Source organism: Cladophialophora bantiana, assembly GCF_000835475.1.
Source record: "Cladophialophora bantiana CBS 173.52 unplaced genomic scaffold supercont1.7, whole genome shotgun sequence".
Taxonomy (NCBI): domain Eukaryota; kingdom Fungi; phylum Ascomycota; class Eurotiomycetes; order Chaetothyriales; family Herpotrichiellaceae; genus Cladophialophora; species Cladophialophora bantiana.
Genome location: NW_015971581.1, coordinates 1,252,671 through 1,272,239, shown reverse-complemented (window position 1 = coordinate 1,272,239; position 19,569 = coordinate 1,252,671). Strand labels below are relative to the sequence as shown.

Sequence of the window (19,569 nt, the reverse complement as noted above, 5' to 3'; positions counted from 1 at the left end):
TTCACTCATGTCAGCCTTAGATTGTGAGTGTCCAGAGCATTCCCAGGCGCTGGGAATCCCCGTTAAGAAGTTCGTCTCGGCTTCGGCCTAACATAGGTGGAATTCCCGCGCCAGCGGTCCGAATCGGCACGATAGGCCTTGTGGTTTTGCCATCCCATCCTGATCGCAAGCCACATCCAGAGTGAGGGGTTCGCGGGGTAAGTTGGTGAATGGAGTACATACACGGGTCAGTCAGGAAGCCGCGTCGATTCAGAACGGCGGTCTCAAGCAGTACTAGTTGGCTCCAACAAGAACAAAAATAGTGGGCATTCATTGCGGGAAATACATAAGTACAGACGGCGCTCAGTCAGTCGACTGAAAGACTCTAACGGAACTCCCCATCTAAGGTCCTCTATCCGATATTAAGGAGCATCTGCGATATCGGCAAGTCCATTGAAACCTCCCACAAAGTGCGGAGAGAAAGTCGAGTTGATATGTTCGTGCTTAGAAATATGACGACGATTTCGGCACTCCGTTTCTCCTCACCATGTACCACACTTGCACATAAGTATGTTTTGAGGTCTGACTGCCTTGGATGGCTAATTGGAGATTGTCCCGGTGAAGCATCGAGTCGTACGGAAACAGCCCGCGAGAGATACCCCGTCTCCGTATCAAAGGCTATATTGCAATTGATATCACCATTGCTCCGAAATTGGCGCGAGCTCATGTCATAAAATCCCATGTCTTTACGATCTCGAGCTACACTGACCAAGATAACCACCACAGCGACAGCAACCACCCGCCTACACAGCCTCGCTTCACAGCTGTCCCTTCGTCAGAACCCCTCATCGCGCTTTAGTCTGAATCTCACGGCAACCCGTACCATGTCATCCCTCCCATCTACAATGAAGGCGGTCTCTTTCGCCCAAATCGGCGGGCCTGACGTCCTGCAATACACCGAATCCCAACCTCTGCCCAAACTCCAGGACGGGGAAATCCTGGTGAGAAACAACTTTGCTGGCGTCAACTACATCGACACCTACTTTCGCAGTGGCCTGTACCCTGCATCCTATCCCCTGATCCCCGGCCAAGAGGCTGCTGGGACAGTCGCAAAGATACAAGGAAACAACCCACTGGGATTTAAAGAGGGCGATCGTGTGGTTTGGATCAAGCAAGGAGGCTATGCCGAGTACACGGCCGTGCCTGCTGATCGAGCAATCAAAATCCCCCAAGGCGTATCGGATGAAGATGCAGTTGGTGGCTTCCTCATGGGCATGACCGCGCTCTCACTTATCAAAGAGGCGTACCCAGTGAAGAAAGGCGAAACGATCCTAGTTCACGCCGCCGCAGGAGGGATGGGATTACTCCTCTGCCAGCTGCTGAGTGAAATGGGTTGTACCGTGATCGGCACCGCTGGCGGCCCTGAGAAATGCGCTCTCGCTAAGGAGAATGGTGCAACACATGTAATTGACTACAAGGCCAGCGGCGGGCCAACTTGGGTCGAGCAGGTTTTGAAGTTGACGAGCGGGGAAGGTGTGGATTGCACGTATGACGGAGTGGGCAAGGATACCTATGAAGGCAGTATGGAAGTCGCAAAGAGAAAGAGCAAAGTCGTGTACTTCGGTAACGGTGAGTTTCAACAGCCCCCTGTATACCTTCCCATAGCTATGGCGAACCTCTAATTCTCCGAGAATAGCTTCCGGCGCCATTCCTCCCATTAATATCGCCCGCCTAACAGCAAAGAACCTCTCCATCATGCGCTCCACGCTCATGGGCTACATCACCACGCGCCCGGAATTGGAGTACTACGCAAATAGCGTGCTGGACCTGATCAAGGCGGGAAAACTGAAGATTAAAATCCACAAGGTGTATCCGCTCAGCGAGGCAAAGCAGGCACACATCGACTTGGAGGGGCGGAAGACCACAGGCAAGCTATTGTTGAAGTGTTAATCGCGAATTTGGTGAGAAAGAGACCGGAGCCAGAAAATTTGGACTCTTCGTGAAGGTAAGAAAAGTGAGGGTGGAGGAAGAAGAGTTAGAAAAACAAAGGGAAAGTAGCAATCGTTCAAACGCCCCAGGACCGAACGAGGTTGTTCTCACATGTATTGAACCTCACCACAATATCAAGGATGACAACATAGTCCCTTTGACCGGTATTCCGGTACATCAGTCTGTATCTTGGGAGCTCCTAGCACATCAGTTTTGAGAAAGTTGTAAAAAAAAAAAAAAAAGGAAATTCGCTCCCCCTTCAGTGCTGTCCAACAATCTCTTTCTCCGCTGCACACCTCGTATGCCAACAGCAAGATCACTAGGTCGCTGCTTTCTCAACGCTTTCCAACGTGGTACCCACGCCTTCGACATGCTTGCATATAGCCATCACAGCCTGACACATTGATTTTCCATTCGTGGTGGGTTTTCATAAAATTTGGTCGACTTCACTCTCAATTTGCGACTTCGTGTCGTCCATCTTCATATCCACAGCGTACAGGACCGGACGGGTGTCTCACTTTCGAATGACCTTCATTTGATTATTCGCCTTTCCAGCAGCGTATCAGCTCAGGCTGAAACATCTTCCATCCCAACCACAATAAGTAGTAGTCCAGGGAGATATCTCAATGGACAATTGCACCGTGGCGTCTGACTCCGTGGTAGGGAGGATCGAAACCGTACACGGGATTCCCCATCTGGTAGTAATGGACCACGTTAACTTGCGACGGGGCGGGTGAGGGAAAAAACGGGGCTAGGATTGTTGGATGAACTCACTCGGGATAGGACGAATATCACGTCTTTGGTCGTCACCGTCTGTGTTTATTGTATCAATCGGTCAGTCAGTCAGTCATTCAACCAAATCCCTCACGTACTCAAAGTGTCGACACTGTTTTCTAATGGGTCAACGATGAACCACTTACCCTTCTGCGTTTGCCATGTACGCCCTCGAGAGGCCCGTCGTCTCGGTTCGGATCACCTGAGTTGCCAAGGACGAACGTGAGGTTCTTGATGATCTGGATGAAAATGTCGTAGGTCAGCTTCGTGGTTTCAAACGCGGATGAGAACTTGATTTCCTTTTCCCGCTCCTTTACAGAGTGCGTAGCGCGGACAGCTATGACTCGGTGGGTTTGGATAGAATTTCAAACAAACTCGGACGTCGCCTTTGCCTTTGCTTGAGAACTCACCTCGGTCAGTCTTGCCTTCAGAACGCTGCGAGCTGCGTGGTAAATCTCGTGCTGAATCCGAACCACGCCCCCTCGACGTGCTAGGCGTCTTAATTAGACAGTCGCCAAATTAGCACGGCGACATCAGTGAGGTCACGATGGAGTTACAATCGTACCTGATATCACCTTTTGCTGTTTGTTAAAAAGTTCCAGTCAGCTAAGCCATTCCCGTTCACGTCGCATATCAATGAGGGGGCCCGAGATCGACGAGCAAGGCAAATGAACAGTACTCACTGATGCCGTAGATATTGTCTTTTAAGAGCTTTCTGTGTCGTTTCGGCACTCTCTGTCCATGTAGACCTTTGTTGGGAAAGCCTAGTGGCGGTGTCGGCATGTTGAGACTGGGAAGGGTTACTGCGAGAAGAGATAACACGAGTGATCAGCGGTAGGACACGGTGAAGTGAGTAAGAGATGACAAATCTCAACAACGTTCGTCTCGACTGAGCGAGTGAGAGCGGGTTGAAGGAGTCGAAGGATAGAAGCCTGCAAGTGTTGGCGCCTAAGCGAGAGGGGAATTGAAGCCGCAGAACAAGGGGGCCAAAAGGGAAGACAGTGATGTCCTGTTGAGTGAAGAACGAAAGAGCATCGAAGAATTACACATTAACACAGCTTGCTAAGGGATAGCATCTCGCATATTCAAACCATGATTTACCTATCCAGCCCTCATCCAATTTCTATTCCAGTCATGCAAAGTCATGAATACACGAAACTTGAATCTGGCATCTTGTCTTCACGAGATGAACGTCGCCTCTGTGAATACTTTGCCGGGCTCGGAGAGCTCTTCCTCATCACCAACCTTGACTTTCAGCTCGAGTTGGTCATCTGAAAGATACTGCTCAACATATTAGTATCGCAGGTATCGTGCCGAGGAGTTGCAAGGGGGGTGTTCTTACTTGGAAGATGTGTGGCTTCAACCCTGTTGCGTGACCGATGAAGGACTTGACGAAACCAGGCAAATGCGCCAGGACATCCACCCTATCAGACCTGGCAGGCAGATTGCCCTTGACCTCACCCTGAACAGATTTGCCGTCTTTTTCGCCGCTCCACTTCCACAATATCGTCCTTGGTTCTGGCCAGTCATGAGGCGTCTCTCTCATGGACGTGAGATGTTCGGCGGTACATTCGCCGACGCATATCAATTCGCCGTCTTTGGCGATGCCACCCACTCCAACCGTGGTCTTGCCGTAGGAGGCGGGTGTCGTATATTCCATGAGAATGGCCGAGTAGTCTTTCGTGTGAACGTTCGCAAAGTTCCACCTATTTGCCAAGTGATGGGGCTTCATCCCCTGAAGAGCGTAGATGTAAGTGGCTTTCCCCTCCAATTTGTAGGTTTTTGTGGGTGTCTGCATGGTGCCAGTTACTGTACACCGGGGCCAGAAGGCGTGTCGCATCGAACCCCACGGGTTTTTATGATCCGTGCCGAAGTACGTTGTGCCATCTTTGCCGAGTTGAAATCCCGGCGCATTTCTTTTCACCGTCAAATTGACAATGCAGCTGTCGTTTCTGGCAGACTTGATGGTGTATGTGTCCCCTGCCTCGTTCATTTCTAAAGCCACATTTTCGGCGTAGAAGCTTGTCTTTGGTTCGTCGAAGCCGTAGTCCTTCAGTGGGTCGGAACACCAGAGATGTTTTCCCGGACCTTCGTAGTTGAAGATTTTGCTATTGAACTGGGCCGTTGTATGGATTCCACTGCCAATTGATAGTCAGCGCGTTTCTCCAGCAGCAACGGTCCTCTCGGTGGGTGATCATGCAATCCTTACCCGACATTGCTGTAAATGACCTGAGCCATAGCAGTTGTCCCATCGTCGGCATAGAAGTAAAATGTTTCGGTCTCGACATTTGTGTGATCCATGGCTTTCCACCGCAGATCATCCTTGGAGAGGATAGAATAGGGCACTTCCTGCTTGGTCACGGGCTGGACGGCGGAAGGCCCATATTCGGGTTCTTCGGTGCCCACGACGTTGGCTAACTGCTGCTTGAACCAATTCATGCTGTTTGTAGTACTGCGACACAGGATCTGAAGAGACTGGCAAGGGAACAATGGATGTTTATCATTTACAAGTACAGCAGGCAAAATGTAAGCCTCTGGATGTACGGGAGTAACTGATCCATCAGCGATCCAGGGGAATTCGACGTCACCATAAGCGAATGGGATGCCAGCAGTGCCTTTGGGGGGAAATCTTTGTCGCACTTGAAGAGGCCGCCCAGTGACTAAACGAAATTTTAAGGCTAAGGCTTCCCCTGTTTGCCCTGTGCAGGGTACTGGAGGCTGCCCAAGTCCAGGCGCCCTTGTGCCGTCTCGGCGGATGCAGACGGGATGCCAGTCAGCAGCCTGTGCTAGATCCTTCGTGGTTTAGCCGCAAGTAACTACGCTCCTTGCAACTGGTGCTACAGGGGTCACGTTCGCTGCATTCAGTCGAGCTTCAATATTTTCCAAGATTCATCGCAATCTCAAGCTTCGTATTAATCCATCTTTCATCACTCCACTACTGCCGCTCCTCGCAACAAAATCGAAGACTTCCTCTGGACGCCAGCCCGCCTCTACATTGACAACTCACCTCTCCCATTCCCCATCGTGTCGTTCGAGGCGCCGAAAACCACTCCGTTATGGCGAAGAAGACGCCCGCTCGTGATCAGATCGTCAAATTGATTGTTGGCGCTGGCCAAGCAAGTCCGAGTCCACCTGTTGGTCCCGCCCTCGGTAGCAAAGGCGTCAAGAGCATGGACTTCTGCAAGGTATGGATATTCAGCAGAGCGGTAGAGTAGTGGCCTTGCTGATGTCTGGGAAGGAATTCAATGCTCGCACCGCCCATATTACTCCTGGTGTACCAATTCCAGCGCGAGTTACGGTCCGGCCAGACCGCTCCTTCAGCTTCGACGTACGCACTCCGAACACATCTTGGCTACTCCTCCAAGCTGCTGGAGTGAAAGAAGTAAAAGGCAAAATTAAGGGTGCACAACGACCAGGCCACGAAAGCGTCGGTACTGTTTCACTCAAACACATATACGAGATTGCAAAAATCAAGCAAAGTGAGACGCGACTGTCCGGATTGAGTCTCGAAGCTTTATGCAAATGCATCATGTGGCAATGCAAGTCTATTGGCGTTAAAGTCGTGCCGTAATCGAAGCCACCAGATCAGACACGATTGTCTCCGTTCAAGTCGAGTCTCTGAGCAGTTCTGGCTCTGGTCGACATTGCTCAATTGGCCGAGGCATGGACCATTCGATCCGTGAGATACTTGCCACTTTATCGATATCTACTGCTGGGCAGATTCCCCACCTCCGCTCAAACGGGCCGAGAAGTCTGGCAACAGACGAGGATCGGGAAAGCTACAATATCCCCATATGTGTCTCTCCAATCTCAAGCATGGCTCATGCAAGTTGGCGGATAAAAGTTACCTCGGGATCAAGGCCGATGATCGACGTCGGCACAATCCTTCAGTTGAGCCATGGAAGAGCGCCCTTGGCCGCAACGTGTTCAAGGCGAACGGGGTCATGGGAGCGAACACAACGTTCAGCGCGGAGATAATCACATTTTATCATCCTCGAGACTCGCGAATATCTCAGGATGAGCCGAGAGAAAGCCGAGAATAGGAATGGGCAAACTCCTAGAAGGGATATTGGTCGGTTACTCTAACCACCATCGACTATCTTGCATCAAGCACACATCAGACAAGCACGCGACCCCGTGGGGTCGGCGGCATTCCCAAGGAAGGGTCACTTTGTCCCATGGTTTCCGGTGGAATCTGGATAACCACGAAATGTGAGAATCAGGCCTGGTGGCACATGTAATGGAAAATGGAAAATGGTCATTGTATACGAAGTACGCGTGCTCAAATCAAAAGACTCTTAGCATGGCGAAGATGACTCGTCGCTCGGAAGCTTCCAAAAAGATACGAGGACCGAGATGACGTCTTGCCTGAAAGAAAAGAACCTTGCGCCTCACCTTCAGGCAGACACCGAAGCTCGTCAGCCTCGAATGGGTAAAGAGTGGGTGTACTGGGTATGATGTGCAGCGTTGTCATCATATTGTCTCCGGCTGGGCCGGAAGGAAATCCTAGGAACAGAAGCCGAAGGCAAAGTAGCGAGAGCAAAAATACCATGTAATATTGCAAGCAGCTGCTCAGAGAGATGGTTTGTCACACAACCTCTTGAATAAGCCCGTTCGGCTGTTTCTGTGCCCGCTCGGTGATCTGCGAATCCTAGCCATGCCTTTTCCCCCGGAACGAGTAGCTGCAGCGGTGGTGGTAAACTACTTGGTACGCATGGGATGCCCATCTGGAGACGCATGGTTATCGTTGGACCCCGTGAGCCGGCCTCATGAGCTTGATCTTGTCAGCCCAAATGACATTTGTCCCATTGTCAGAACGGAAAGAGGGACCTGTTCCCCGTTGCCATCGACCCGTGTACGAGAAGAGCACGCAGTCGGAAGAACACTCCCTGGTGCCGCTGGAAGGAGTAATGATACGCTGAGATGGGCCTGTAGCGGGGCAATTTCTGAACATCCCACCTTTATTCGTCTCGGTGTGCTCGGTGCCAGTCTGCCAGAGATGGTGGCTCGCTGAGTCGCTGAAATTTCTCCCGCTTGTCCTGCCGCATTTTTTCGACGCCTTACTCGTGGGTTATTAAGTGAGCATACTCGGTACAGGTACAGCTATTATATTATTACTGTACCTCACATCCTGGGACACCGCTTTCATATGCCAGACCTGCTACCGTCTCACTTCCTACACTCTCATCTGCCCAGTTGTCGCTCCACCAGATCCGCTTCTTCTCGGTCTTTCCGATTGCGTCTAATAGATCGGGTTCAACAGATTAAAATCTCGCATTCGACGTAACTGAACAGCATGTGGGTTCCGTCTCCCTTCCTGACCCGGCCAATGCCCTTTTCGCTACCCGTATTAGCTCATCTGTCCCCCTCGACGAGCCACCCCAGCCCAACGTCCTCAGATAGTAATCTCCATTCTAACATGAAATCGACTCAGATCTTTCATTTCTAGCCATATCTCATCTTTTCACTGTTCTCGGCAAAGTTCGACAGGAGTCACCACTCGTTAATGTAGTCGATCACTTTCGCTTCCGATCTCTACCGCAATCAGCGCTCTTCCGGCCCACGATCTTCCGATAACATGGCCTCCAAGCTGTCTGCGATGTTTCTCCCTGGGGAGGACGCCAAAGGCGACAAAGGTACAAAAGAGGTGTTGAAAGAGCAGAATCATAGCGCAACGAGCTGACACAGCGATTCTAGATACCAAAGTGGTGCAAGAAGAGCAACAGAACCCCGAGAAAAAAGCCAATGCAGAGTCAACGCAAGGTGCGGTGCGCTTTGCTTCGGGAAATGAAGAAATAGACCCTCTGGACGAGTCAAGGCGTCTTTCCCAACCTGGTGGAGTGAAGAATGAGGAACTCAGCCCTGAAGCCCATGAACAGATCAGGAACTTGGCAATGTCTCTACAAAAGTCACGGCTTCAGGAAAGCCGCATGGCAAATTTTGCCTACGAAACGGTGTCTATGCCTCCCTCACGGGTATGCGGAATGTTCCATCTTACTGTGTCAAGCTGACGAAAGTTTTCAGGTCCCCTCAAGAGAGAGTGAGACGCCTGGTACTCCTCGTGGCTCGATAAGACAGGGCCACGGCTCCATGTCCTCTGCATTTCAATCTCCTCCGTTGACACCACATGGCTCAAAAGACGGGAAACAAGACACTGTCTCTGCAGGACGTGGCCAGCAAGGTCAAAACGCGATAACTCCGCAAACATCCCCACCTCCAGACTCGCAGGGCAGGGCTCTGTCCCAATCTATTTCGCCTTCTCATCCGGTCTCACCACCTCGATCCTCCGAACAAGCCCCAGCGAAGCCAGAACAAGGACATGAGAGGCGTATAGCCAAATTCGAGATTGGCCCTTCTGAATCTGCGACCCCAGCGGATCAAAGTCCCGTTGGGACACCTAAACTTCGGCCTTCCTCCCCACAGCCTGGTGCTCAACAAAAACCGCCTGAGCCGCGGCATTTTGGAAGTTTGGGAAGAGGCTCTCTGGCCCCAGCTATTGCAGCGGCAGCAGAGCGGATACCGCGGCAATCAAGCTCTACCGACCTCTCTGACAAGCGAACATCGATATTCGGTTCAAACAAGAAAGATCCTTATTCCCACGTCACGGATAGTGGTAGCGAGAAGAGTGGCTTAGATGGGAGGAAACATGGCTCAATGTCTGAACTAAAACGATTCTTCCGGCTTGGTCATGGCCACAAGAAGCACAATAACAATTCAGATTCACTGGCGTCGAGTGTACCAGCCTCGCGGAAATCTAGTCACAGGTCTGGAACCAGGACGCCTCCCCACCAAGCTCCGCCGTCAAATGTTCCGTTCATGGATGATCACAGCCTCGAGGCGAAGTATGGAAAATTTGGTAAAGTTCTAGGCTCTGGCGCGGGCGGCTCCGTGAGATTACTCAAGCGCAGCAGCGATGGAGTCACTTTTGCCGTCAAACAATTCCGAGAGAAACATTCCTGGGAGAGTGAGAAGGACTATTCCAAGAAAGTTACAGCAGAATTCTGCATCGGCTCAACTCTACATCATGGCAATATTATCGAAACCATGGACATTATCCAAGAAAACCATCGTTGGTACGAGGTGATGGAGTATGCCCCATACGATCTGTTTGCTATCGTGATGACGGGTAAGATGACGCGAGAAGAGATCGCCTGTTCTTTCCTTCAGATTGTCAACGGTGTCAGCTATCTGCACAGTATGGGGCTCGCACATCGCGACCTCAAATTGGATAATGTCGTGGTAAACGAGCATGGCATAATGAAATTGATCGACTTTGGAAGCGCCACGGTGTTCAGGTATCCCTTTGAGAACGAAATTGTACTGGCCTCGGGTTCGTCAATCGCTCCCCCTGATGAAAGGTTTCTCTAACATGATATTGCAGGAATCGTTGGATCCGACCCCTATCTTGCCCCGGAAGTGTACGAGGAAAAGAAGTACGACCCGACGGCCACGGACATTTGGTCTCTGGCAATCATCTTCTGCTGTATGTCCCTTCGCCGTTTCCCATGGAAGCAACCTCGACTTGTCGACAATTCCTACAAACTGTTCGCTTCTCCGCCGACACCGGGCACACCGGTCCCAGATTCACACCCACGGAAATCCTCGCATCTAAGCCCCGGCGAAGATAATACCTCTCGGCACCACTCCGAAGCCAACGGCAGTGCTAATTCGTCGCATCACCATCATCACCACTCGGAAAACGTGGATGAAGGGCGGCCTTCGACATCCAGTGGGGATAAACAAGAAGTGATTAAAGGCCCATGGCGACTCCTCCGTATTCTTCCGCGGGAGAGCCGTCACATCATTGGCCGCATGCTGAAAATCGACCCAGCGGAACGAGCGACGATGGAAGAAGTGCTTGAGGACGACTGGGTATTGAGCGCCAGAGTCTGTTATCAAGAGGAAAACGGGACTGTTCACCACGCAGAAGGCCACACACATGTCTTGGAGGCTGGATCTGGCGGACCTCCACCAGCCAAGTAACGGATAAGGCTGGAATCGGATTGCCAATCTGGGTCCTGGAGATCTATGATGGAACGGCCATGTTCTTGTCTCACAGCAACACTAATGGGATCGCATTGTGTAGATTTTGGAAGAATGAACGCATTGGGAGCCTGATGGGTGATCCGATGCTTACGATTTTTGTCAGGGGCCTTTGTTGGAATGCGTGTTGGAGAAACCCTGAGTGTTGAAAATGCCATCTGCGAGGCGCCTTTATATTATGTGTAGATACCAGTTTATCACGTTCAACACAAATGAGACCTTTTGAGGTATGTTATATTGGAAACCACAAAGTCCACAAGCACCCTTTTCTCCCCTCTCGACCCTCTTCGGGTCAATTTACCCCGGTGTGTAATTTCAGTATCTGGATGACGGCGGCCTTGTCCCGCCCCCAGCTTCTGGAACAGGCACTCCAGGACTAGCTCCTGACTGGCGTGCCATCCGCAGTCCACTGCGCCCGCACTTCACAACGGCGCAGGCTAAATACTACCTGATCTGCCGATGCAGCTCTTCCATTCTCCTGCAACCTCTCTGAAGGATAGTTGAGGTGGACTCGTCGTCACGTTAGCGTTTTCTAGCCTTTGTCCTGCGAAAATGGCCGGCTGAGGAAAACCAGTTGTGTTTGTCGCAAAGGTTAGAGAATCGAGCGAGCGGCTTCAATATCACCCGCATATGGCCAAGAAGAAGCGTCAGAGGATCAGCTATGGTTTGCCATCCCTGCTCACACGGAGTGCGTATGGCTAATGAAGAGCAGTTCTGCCTCTGGCGAGTACGCCAGGTGGCCATAGACTCGGGGTGAACGGTTTAGCCTTTGACGAGGATCGTTCCATACTGTGCGCAACCGCCCCATTTCAAGCCGATCCTAACGAATGAATACTGAGCAAGGGTATAGATACACTGGCGGTCGGGATGGCGTGATCTGCGCCTGGGATCTGGACTTGGAGGCACAAAGACTGAATCAACAAGGGGCAGACGCTGCAAAGGACAAGAAGAGCACTGTATCATTCCGCAAGCAGGTACAAGCGCATACCCACTGGGTCAATGATATTGTCCTGGTCAAAAACAATCTTGGGCTAGTCTCTGCCTCGTCGGATGTCACTGTCAAGCTCTGGCGTCCTCACGCTCACGAATCGTCGCAAGCATACACCATCGGTTCTCACAGTGACTATATCAAATGCCTTGCAACGCCCGACCGAACATCCAATTGGGTCGCCTCGGGAGGCTTGGACCACAGGATATGCCTCTGGGACTTGAACGGAGGAGGCAAGAACCTCGAGATCAACGTTGGAAAGGTACAGGATGTGGTCAAGGGATCTGTGTACTGCCTGCGGGCGCGAGGATCTCTGTTAGCCAGTGGAGGGCCTGAGAGCGTAGTTCGACTGTGGGATACCAAGTCTGGCAAAGGCATAACCAAGCTTGTCGGGCATACGGACAATGTCAGGGACATCTTGATCAGTGATGACGGCGATACACTCCTCACAGCTTCGTCTGATCAGACGATCAAGGTCTGGTCTATTGCGGCCGGTCGATGCATCCATACTCTGACCATGCACAGCGACAGCGTTTGGTGCATGTATTCGGACGATCCCAACCTGGCTGTGTTCTACTCTGGAGATAAGTCAGGTCTAGTGGCAAAGACTGATACTCGACGGGCAATGGAGATTGATGACGGGGTGTCCGTCGCGGTGTGTCAAGAACACGACGGTATTGCTCGGGTACTCCCTGTGGGTGACTCTGTTTGGACAGCAACCTCGAGCTCAAGCGTCAATCGCTGGCTTGACGTCGATACTGAGCTCGAGGTTGAAACTCCGCCCGCGTCGCCGCGTGAGGAGAGGACTGCAAGTCCAGAGGCGCGAAGTCATTTAAGCCCCGAGCCCCCAGCATCTTCGCCTCCTGCAACAACAAACGGGACCACGAACGGCGAAGTCGAGCACAAGAAGAGAATTCCTCACAATGCGATTTTGCGCGTCTCAATCACGGCTCTTCATCCCGGTAGGAAACATCTGGGCAGGCATCCCAATGTATCGTCGACAAATTTAAGAAAGGCTTCAGAGGCTATGATAACGGATGATCTGAGTCTGGTGGTCCCTATTAGAGGCCAACCTGCCGAGACCATCGAAGGGCAAAACGGACTCATCAAACACGTCATGCTAAGTGATAGAAAAAGAATACTCACATTGGATACTGCCGGCGAGGTAGTATTATGGGACCTTTTAAAGGCAAGACGCATCTCCCCTGAAGGCAATAACCGCAATCTGACGTTGAAACAGTGTATTCCCATCAAATCTTTTGGCCGTCGTCATCTTGACGAAGTGGTGCCGGAAGTCAACACTACTGAAAGCGTCGCCAACTGGTGCGCCGTGGATACGAAGACTGGGAAAATTACAGTTATGCTCGAGGAGAATTACTGTTTTGATGCCGAGGTGTATGCAGACGAGCTCGACTTGCCCAGCAATCTTGCCTTTCGCGAGGACCAGAGAAGTAGGACGGCTTTCCAATCCGAAACAATTATTAGCGGGAACTGACAATGACTTGAACAGTCAATCTGGGCAAATGGGTACTCCGCAACTTGTTTTCGAAGCTCGTTGACGAAGAAGTTGCTCGAGATGAAGCCTATAGACGCACGCTCCAAAATCCAGTCAGCACTGCTCCTCATAGTGGTCTTATTCGACCTGGTGCACCAACTAGCATCAAGTTGCCCGAATCTGTTGGGACAACTCCCATGGTGTCACCAGGGACAGTTGTGACTCCCCGTGCATCGAACGGCTTCTCAATGGTTCCTGCAACTCCTGGGTTAGCAATCGGCGCAGCCACACCGGGCTTTGCGCCATTGAACACCACACTTCCTCCCACCGCAGAAGAGACAGCACAGACTCCCAATGGTGCATCTTCTCGGTCGTCGCGAGCACAAACCCCGCGAGTCCAAACCCCTCATGTGCAGCCGACGCCGTCAGCGACGGAATCCCAGAGTGTCGATTACTTCTCCTCGACCAATACTACGGCTAACAGTCAGTCCGAGGCCTCTTCGGAAAGCGAGAAAGTCCCCAAAACACCCGGTGGTGGCCCGGCCTTGACGGACAGCAACGCTCAAGGAACCCTCTCGACGCCAACATCACCGACCGAGGAGAAGAAAAAGGGTCTCTTTGGCAAGAAGTTCGGCATGGGCATGTCCTTCCCCAAAAAGATGACCAGCCGTTCCTCTGCAGAAGTGAAGGCGCCCGTTGCATCAACAGAAGAAAGATCTTCTGACACCGCATCCCTCCGGTCCTCCGAGAAAGATATCGAGAAAGTTCACATCGAAGATAATTTCTTTGGTGTCGTTCAGAAGATCCGCCTAGAGTATGATGAGCATCTCGAGTCCAAAACGGATCAACCGCTGCCGCAGGGGATAACTCCCTCTCCGCCGACGGAGACACCGGTGCTGAGTCCGCCACCGCATACCACGATTATCATCCAGGAGGACAATCCAGAAAGTGGTGGGTTGGCGGACCAGTACAGAGGGGAGATCAGTGAGTTGGGAAATCCTGCGGAGGTGGATACACTTGAGAAGATTGCGCCGATGTGGCTAGGTGACTTGTTACTGCGGGTGAGTCCAGATCGTCATCTCCTTTCTGTGCCCTTCTCTGTCTCAGCATTTTTCGTCTCCTTTTGACCGATACCAAAGACGCTGACTCTGTGGTATGTATAGAACCAAATCCCTTACAAAGACACCGTCAAGGTGTCGTTCGTGTTACACCCCTATGAGAATCTGCTCCCGCCCATTGCTTCGCCCGACGGCAATGCTCGACTCAACGCGAATCGCATGCTCCGCGCAAAGAAAATCATGGCGTACATCGCAGAGAGGATTGAAGCTCCTCCTCCTCAACCGACTCAGTCTACCGACACTACGGAGGGGCAACAACCCACCGAGACCCCGCATTCAGACATAGCCCCTACTACGGAGGCAGAACAGAGCTCGGAATCTCAGCTCAAGCCGGAGGAGTATTTGGAACTATACTGCCAAAACCAACTTGTCCATCCCAACACAACACTAGCCACGCTACGCGTGCACGTCTGGCGAACGGGCGGCGATGTGGTGCTGTACTATAAGAGCAACGGGAGGAAGAAGTTGACATTGCCCCATCCCGCGCAGGTGCCCACGGACGTTGAGAGTGAGGAGACGACGGGTGTAGTGCGATAGATAGAGTTGAGGGAATCGTGAGAACAGGAGATCTATCAGGGTACGCGAGTGTTGGTGACTGCAGCTATTGGAAGCGCGCGCATTGGGGCTGTGCGACCACCTGACGCAAGGAAGGGTTCACAAGGCTAGATGGAGGATGATGATGCTACGTTGTTGGTTGGTAGATCTGGGCCTGATGAGAGACCTTTTTTGAGACGATAAAATGGGTGCGTTGGATGCTGCAAGCGAGCGCCGGTCGACATTTTGCTTTGAAAGAGAAAAAGACAGAAAAACAAGAACCGACAAAAAAAAGATATCAATTGTAGAATTACATACAGAGGTCTGAATTTTAGTATGCTTTTCCGTTTTTCCAATGCAAAAACTGCAAAGTCTCTGCGCATGTAATCTACAGAGAAATGATGGGATCAACGGAAGATACACATTGAGCCGGGCCAAAAAGGTACGTTCAAGATTCTTCAGACCCCAGGAGATTCCACACATATTGATACGTGCCCAGAAATATGGCGCCTCCGGTGCTGATCCAGCCGACACGGGGCACGAAGCCGCGAAACAGGCCCGCGGCGCCCTCGTCCCTCCATATCTGCTGCAGGACTTTCGCGGGCCCGGCGCGAGCAGAGGAGGATGACGACCCAGTAGTAGCAATGCCTGCCTCTTTACGAGCGAGCATGATTCGCGTCTTCAGCACATCTAGCGGGGTCGTGAACCCTGCGGCAATGGCGCCTGCGACGCTGCCGAAGACTGCGCTTTCCGCAGCCGTGACCTGTCCCTCGTGGCGGCCGGTGAGTCTGTGCTGGCGATCTGAGTAGGAGGCCTTGAAGTATTCCCACAGGCTGAACTGGGTGATGGTGAAGGGGATTTCGCGCATGATAGTCACGCCGCCGCCTCGGTAGAGTTCGCGGACCACTGTCGCGTAACCGTCTGCCTTTCTGAGTCCCAATATGTCCTGCAGTGCGAGCAGGGCTGAGCCACCGAAGAGGCCTGCTTGGGCGCGCTGCTTGACGACCTCGGTCGGCACGCGAATCGCGCAGGCCGCAATCTCCCCCAGCGACGAGGCCAGCATGTGCGCATAGGCCTGGTGCGGAGATGGCTGTGTTGTTGTTGGATCGATCAGCGATCTCTTGACACCGTCGTAGACGACGAAGAAGGACGCAGCGGACGGCATTGACCCAAGCAGCGCCGAGGGGAGCCCGGCGTACATGCTCCGCAGCGTCCCTTGGAGGGTATGGCGAGGGAGGACGATGGAGGATGCATGTTTGCTCGTGCTCGTCAGATTAGACTGCAGCCGTGTCTTGATCGTGTCTAGGGGATATAGGGAGAAGTCAACCGTGAGGCCGGCGAAGGCGCCTGCCTGTTATTTCACCGCGTCGTCAGAACTCTGATCCAGTTCGGTTCGACATGTGGAAGAGGAGGGATTTACGGACGATGAGCGATCGAGTCCATAGCGAGGCCACGGGTAGTTCTCCTCGGGGAGCTTCTTGCAGAGTCACATCCTGCTCGATCATTCCTGGAAGTGATGGTGCCTGAGGTAGGCAGAGAACGACCGTTTCGTGGTTTGTGGGGGTTGAGTTGTAGGTCGGCTCTACAGGGAGGGAGAGACGGACTCGTTTTTATTCATTTCGATTTCGATATTAAGTCGGGACCCAGACTATTTTCAAATGACAATAATTCCCCGCACCTTCTGGTCGTCAGTCAAATGTCTGAACCAGGCAATTTCTCACGCCTGTCTTTGACCGTTCGACACCCACATTCCTCTTTTGGTTCACGTACTAATAAGTCCACCACCCAGGCAATGTAACACCCTAGCGTTGCAACACGCGATTTTACAACTGTTGTAACAGAACAAGTCTCAATTACTCAACTAGCACTATCGTTGACATGGAACACGTTCATAAACGCCGCAATTGGGTCGTTTGAGGTGCTATTCCTGTTGTTTGTAGACTGCCTAGTCCTCCTAGTCGCTGTCGTCGTCGCCGCCAACGTGGCCAATGCCTCTTTGGCCGCCTGTATACTCTCGATGCTAGCAAAGGTCTCGTTGGCATCAATTACCTTACCCTTTTGCCTCTGGGCCTTCGATCGCTCTAGTTGAGCCTTTAGACTAGCGATTTACCGATCCTTCTATTGATTATTCCACTGTAAACGATCGAGTTCTTTGCCGGTCTTACCCAGGAATCTGCGGAGTGGTCTTGAGATCGTTTCCTCTTGTCTAGCTCTGTTCATTGAATCGTCATAAATTCGTCTATTGACTGGCGTAGAATAGACATTATCCTCGAAGACTTTTCGCTTGCGAGAAGGCGGTGTTCGTGGTGTAATCTAAGTGATTACGGCGTCCTTAAGAACTAGGCTAGATCGAATAGCATTCCGTGGATTCCATGGATAGATATCACTAGCCTTCCAGCTAGACTTAATATTAGCGACACTGAGACTTTCCTAGCTAGCCTTCTAATAGATCTATAAGAATCTAGTCTTCTTAACTAGGCTTGCATCGTCGAATCTAGCTAGGTTAGCGATCTACGCTCGATAACGGGACTTAACAGGCGAAAAATAGGTAAGATTAAGTGGTTGAAGGACGTGGCTTAAGTGCGGTAGAAGATAATACACAACGATGTTATTCTAATGGTATTTCCACATAAATTCATACGTAACGTGACTCTTATGACCATCCAGTAGTAGTAGTCGATACTCGCCGCGAGCAGTGCCTTCTATCGTCGTTTAAGGAATGAATATCTAGTCTAGCCAGCGTAGACCGATCTCGTTTAATGTCTAGCCATTTAGCGAGGTTATGTATAGATAGTTAGAACTAGAATCGTCAAACTAAGTGGTCTATAGCGCTTTATCTTTAAAGATAACTAGCGCCCTAATTCGCTTACCAATGGCTAAGATCCCCTCGACCAGCGTTATCCATTTACGCGTCTTAGGCGATTTTTGCGTACTACTAGTAGTAGCCGATGTTCTAATAACGATTTAATTACTATAAACGCCTAGGGTTAGTCTAGATTCGTCCATATTAAAGGTGTTCTATAGTAGGATCGAATATCGTACTTTAATCGATTATAGACCGCGAAACTACCTCTTAAGTAGCTTAGGAAGTGTGCAATTAACGCGCTTAACAGAGATCTTTCGGCCTACCTTTGAACGGATATTAGGATGTCGTTGAATAAACCGTGGTAGCTAGTTATGTCCGACCTAACTAGGGCCGCTAGACGACTCGCTAACTATCCCTGCGAGAACTCGCACAGCAGAATAGCTAGGCGCGTATCCTTGAGCCTCTAGATCAAGTATCCATCTCTTTAACAGTTCCTCCTATATATTCGACAATAACTGCTGTGGTTCGTGGGCGAGCGTGGCCGATTGAGTGCCTCTTAGTCTGCGACTTAACGTGGCGTAGTTGACGTCGTTTGCGGCCGCAGCCGCGCGAATTGAAGGATATTTGCGTATTTCGAAGTCTTGGATAGCCTGTTGGATTCTGATCTCTCGATTTGAGGCCATTTACGCGTAATTAATGGTGAATTGGTTGAGTGGCAGTTGGATTGATTGAGATGGTCTGGTGGTGGGGTGGAATAAAACGCGTGTTGCAACGCTAGGGTGTTACATTGCCTGGGTGGTGGACTTAGTGCTACGGATATGGCGCGCTTCATGTGATCCAGGCCCGGGCCCCAGCCAGGAGGACACTTGCATTGTGTTTAATCTTCCACAGCTTGGGAGACGTCACCCGTCTGGTGTCGGATCAGAAACCCGCCGTCGCCCTTTCTCAGCAGTGCTTTGATCCAGTCAACACCAAAATCCCACCAGCCATGTCGGTCTGGCTTCGCCAATTCGAGGTATTCGGGATCCAGGCTACCAACTGTAAGATCGACAAATGCTTGTGGAGTACCCAGGTATTTGTTGCTCAAATATGACAGGTTTGTACCGCAACGTGAACAGAATGTCCTCGTCGCTCTGTCAGTGCAACTAAAGCGCGATACGTAGGTCGAGGCTGAGTTCTCGCCCTCTTTGAGCGGTCCAACTGCTTCGCACGTAGATAGATTAAGAGCCTGCTGGCTACCTGTAGCTTCTTTCCGTAGTAGATCCCATTCCACCCAGTCAATTGGGACTATGAGCCAACATTGGACCATACAGCCAGCTTGACGACGACAATTACCGCAGTGATCGAGGTCAACCAAGGGTAATCGCGTCTGAACCTTTTCGGTGGACGAGATGGGAGTCTCGAGTGCGCCGGGAACAGCAGGGCGGTTTTCCCATGCTGGGACTTTGACGGTGTATCGGATGGCTTTGCAATAGCAGCCGCCGGTGAGGGCGATGGCATCTCTGGGAAGATATGACATATTATGACAGAATGCCCGAGGAGCGTGCCTCGCAGAATCCTCGTATTCTTGCGTTGACTCCTTGAAGACGTGGTGCTAGCTGCCTGCCTGTGAGCTTGAGGGTGCCTAGGATTTCCAGTTCCGTGGGCGACCGAGCAGCAATTGACTTGCCTTGAATTCTCGAGACACGTGGTCGAAGTATTCCGACTGAGGAATTACGTATATGTTGGGAACGGAACGAACACAGCGTGGTTGATGGCGGGGGTTGGAGGAGGTGGTGGTGGTGGTGATGGTGGACGAGTAGGTTGATGGGTTGCCTAGCAACAAGGCTGCGTCGTGTTCATG

At 51.5% G+C, this 19,569-nt stretch overlaps 8 protein-coding genes across 8 annotated transcripts; 4 read left to right on the top strand and 4 right to left on the bottom strand.

The window, feature by feature from the left end:
- Positions 1–863: 863 nt before the first annotated feature.
- Z519_05459 (uncharacterized protein) lies at positions 864–1,929 on the top strand (the record flags this gene model as incomplete). Its single annotated transcript, XM_016763199.1, has 2 exons — positions 864–1,608; positions 1,676–1,929. The coding sequence occupies 2 exons, from the start codon at positions 864–866 to the stop codon at positions 1,927–1,929; spliced, it is 999 nt and encodes a 332-aa protein (XP_016620812.1).
- Positions 1,930–2,591: 662 nt separating this feature from the next.
- On the bottom strand, positions 2,592–3,525 carry Z519_05458 (uncharacterized protein; the record flags this gene model as incomplete). The annotated part of the gene is made up of 5 exons (XM_016763198.1): positions 2,592–2,663; positions 2,743–2,781; positions 2,889–3,053; positions 3,153–3,232; positions 3,426–3,525. 5 exons carry the CDS (start codon positions 3,523–3,525, stop codon positions 2,592–2,594), a joined length of 456 nt encoding a protein of 151 aa, XP_016620811.1.
- A 396-nt stretch (positions 3,526–3,921) lies between these two features.
- Positions 3,922–5,181, bottom strand: Z519_05457 (uncharacterized protein; the record flags this gene model as incomplete). The annotated part of the gene is made up of 3 exons (XM_016763197.1): positions 3,922–4,023; positions 4,085–4,880; positions 4,952–5,181. 3 exons carry the CDS (start codon positions 5,179–5,181, stop codon positions 3,922–3,924), a joined length of 1,128 nt encoding a protein of 375 aa, XP_016620810.1.
- Positions 5,182–5,798: 617 nt separating this feature from the next.
- On the top strand, positions 5,799–6,313 carry Z519_05456 (ribosomal protein L11; the record flags this gene model as incomplete). The annotated part of the gene is made up of 2 exons (XM_016763196.1): positions 5,799–5,927; positions 5,981–6,313. The coding sequence occupies 2 exons, from the start codon at positions 5,799–5,801 to the stop codon at positions 6,311–6,313; spliced, it is 462 nt and encodes a 153-aa protein (XP_016620809.1).
- Positions 6,314–8,320: 2,007 nt separating this feature from the next.
- Z519_05455 (uncharacterized protein) lies at positions 8,321–10,725 on the top strand (the record flags this gene model as incomplete). The annotated part of the gene is made up of 4 exons (XM_016763195.1): positions 8,321–8,378; positions 8,440–8,717; positions 8,767–10,072; positions 10,124–10,725. The coding sequence occupies 4 exons, from the start codon at positions 8,321–8,323 to the stop codon at positions 10,723–10,725; spliced, it is 2,244 nt and encodes a 747-aa protein (XP_016620808.1).
- An 887-nt stretch (positions 10,726–11,612) lies between these two features.
- On the top strand, positions 11,613–14,923 carry Z519_05454 (uncharacterized protein; the record flags this gene model as incomplete). Its single annotated transcript, XM_016763194.1, has 3 exons — positions 11,613–13,224; positions 13,284–14,329; positions 14,432–14,923. The coding sequence occupies 3 exons, from the start codon at positions 11,613–11,615 to the stop codon at positions 14,921–14,923; spliced, it is 3,150 nt and encodes a 1,049-aa protein (XP_016620807.1).
- A 445-nt stretch (positions 14,924–15,368) lies between these two features.
- Positions 15,369–16,425, bottom strand: Z519_05453 (uncharacterized protein; the record flags this gene model as incomplete). Its single annotated transcript, XM_016763193.1, has 2 exons — positions 15,369–16,271; positions 16,345–16,425. The coding sequence occupies 2 exons, from the start codon at positions 16,423–16,425 to the stop codon at positions 15,369–15,371; spliced, it is 984 nt and encodes a 327-aa protein (XP_016620806.1).
- Positions 16,426–18,603: 2,178 nt separating this feature from the next.
- Z519_05452 (uncharacterized protein) lies at positions 18,604–19,245 on the bottom strand (the record flags this gene model as incomplete). The annotated part of the gene is made up of 1 exon (XM_016763192.1): positions 18,604–19,245. The coding sequence occupies one exon, from the start codon at positions 19,243–19,245 to the stop codon at positions 18,604–18,606; it is 642 nt and encodes a 213-aa protein (XP_016620805.1).
- Between the last annotated feature and the right edge of the window lie 324 nt (positions 19,246–19,569).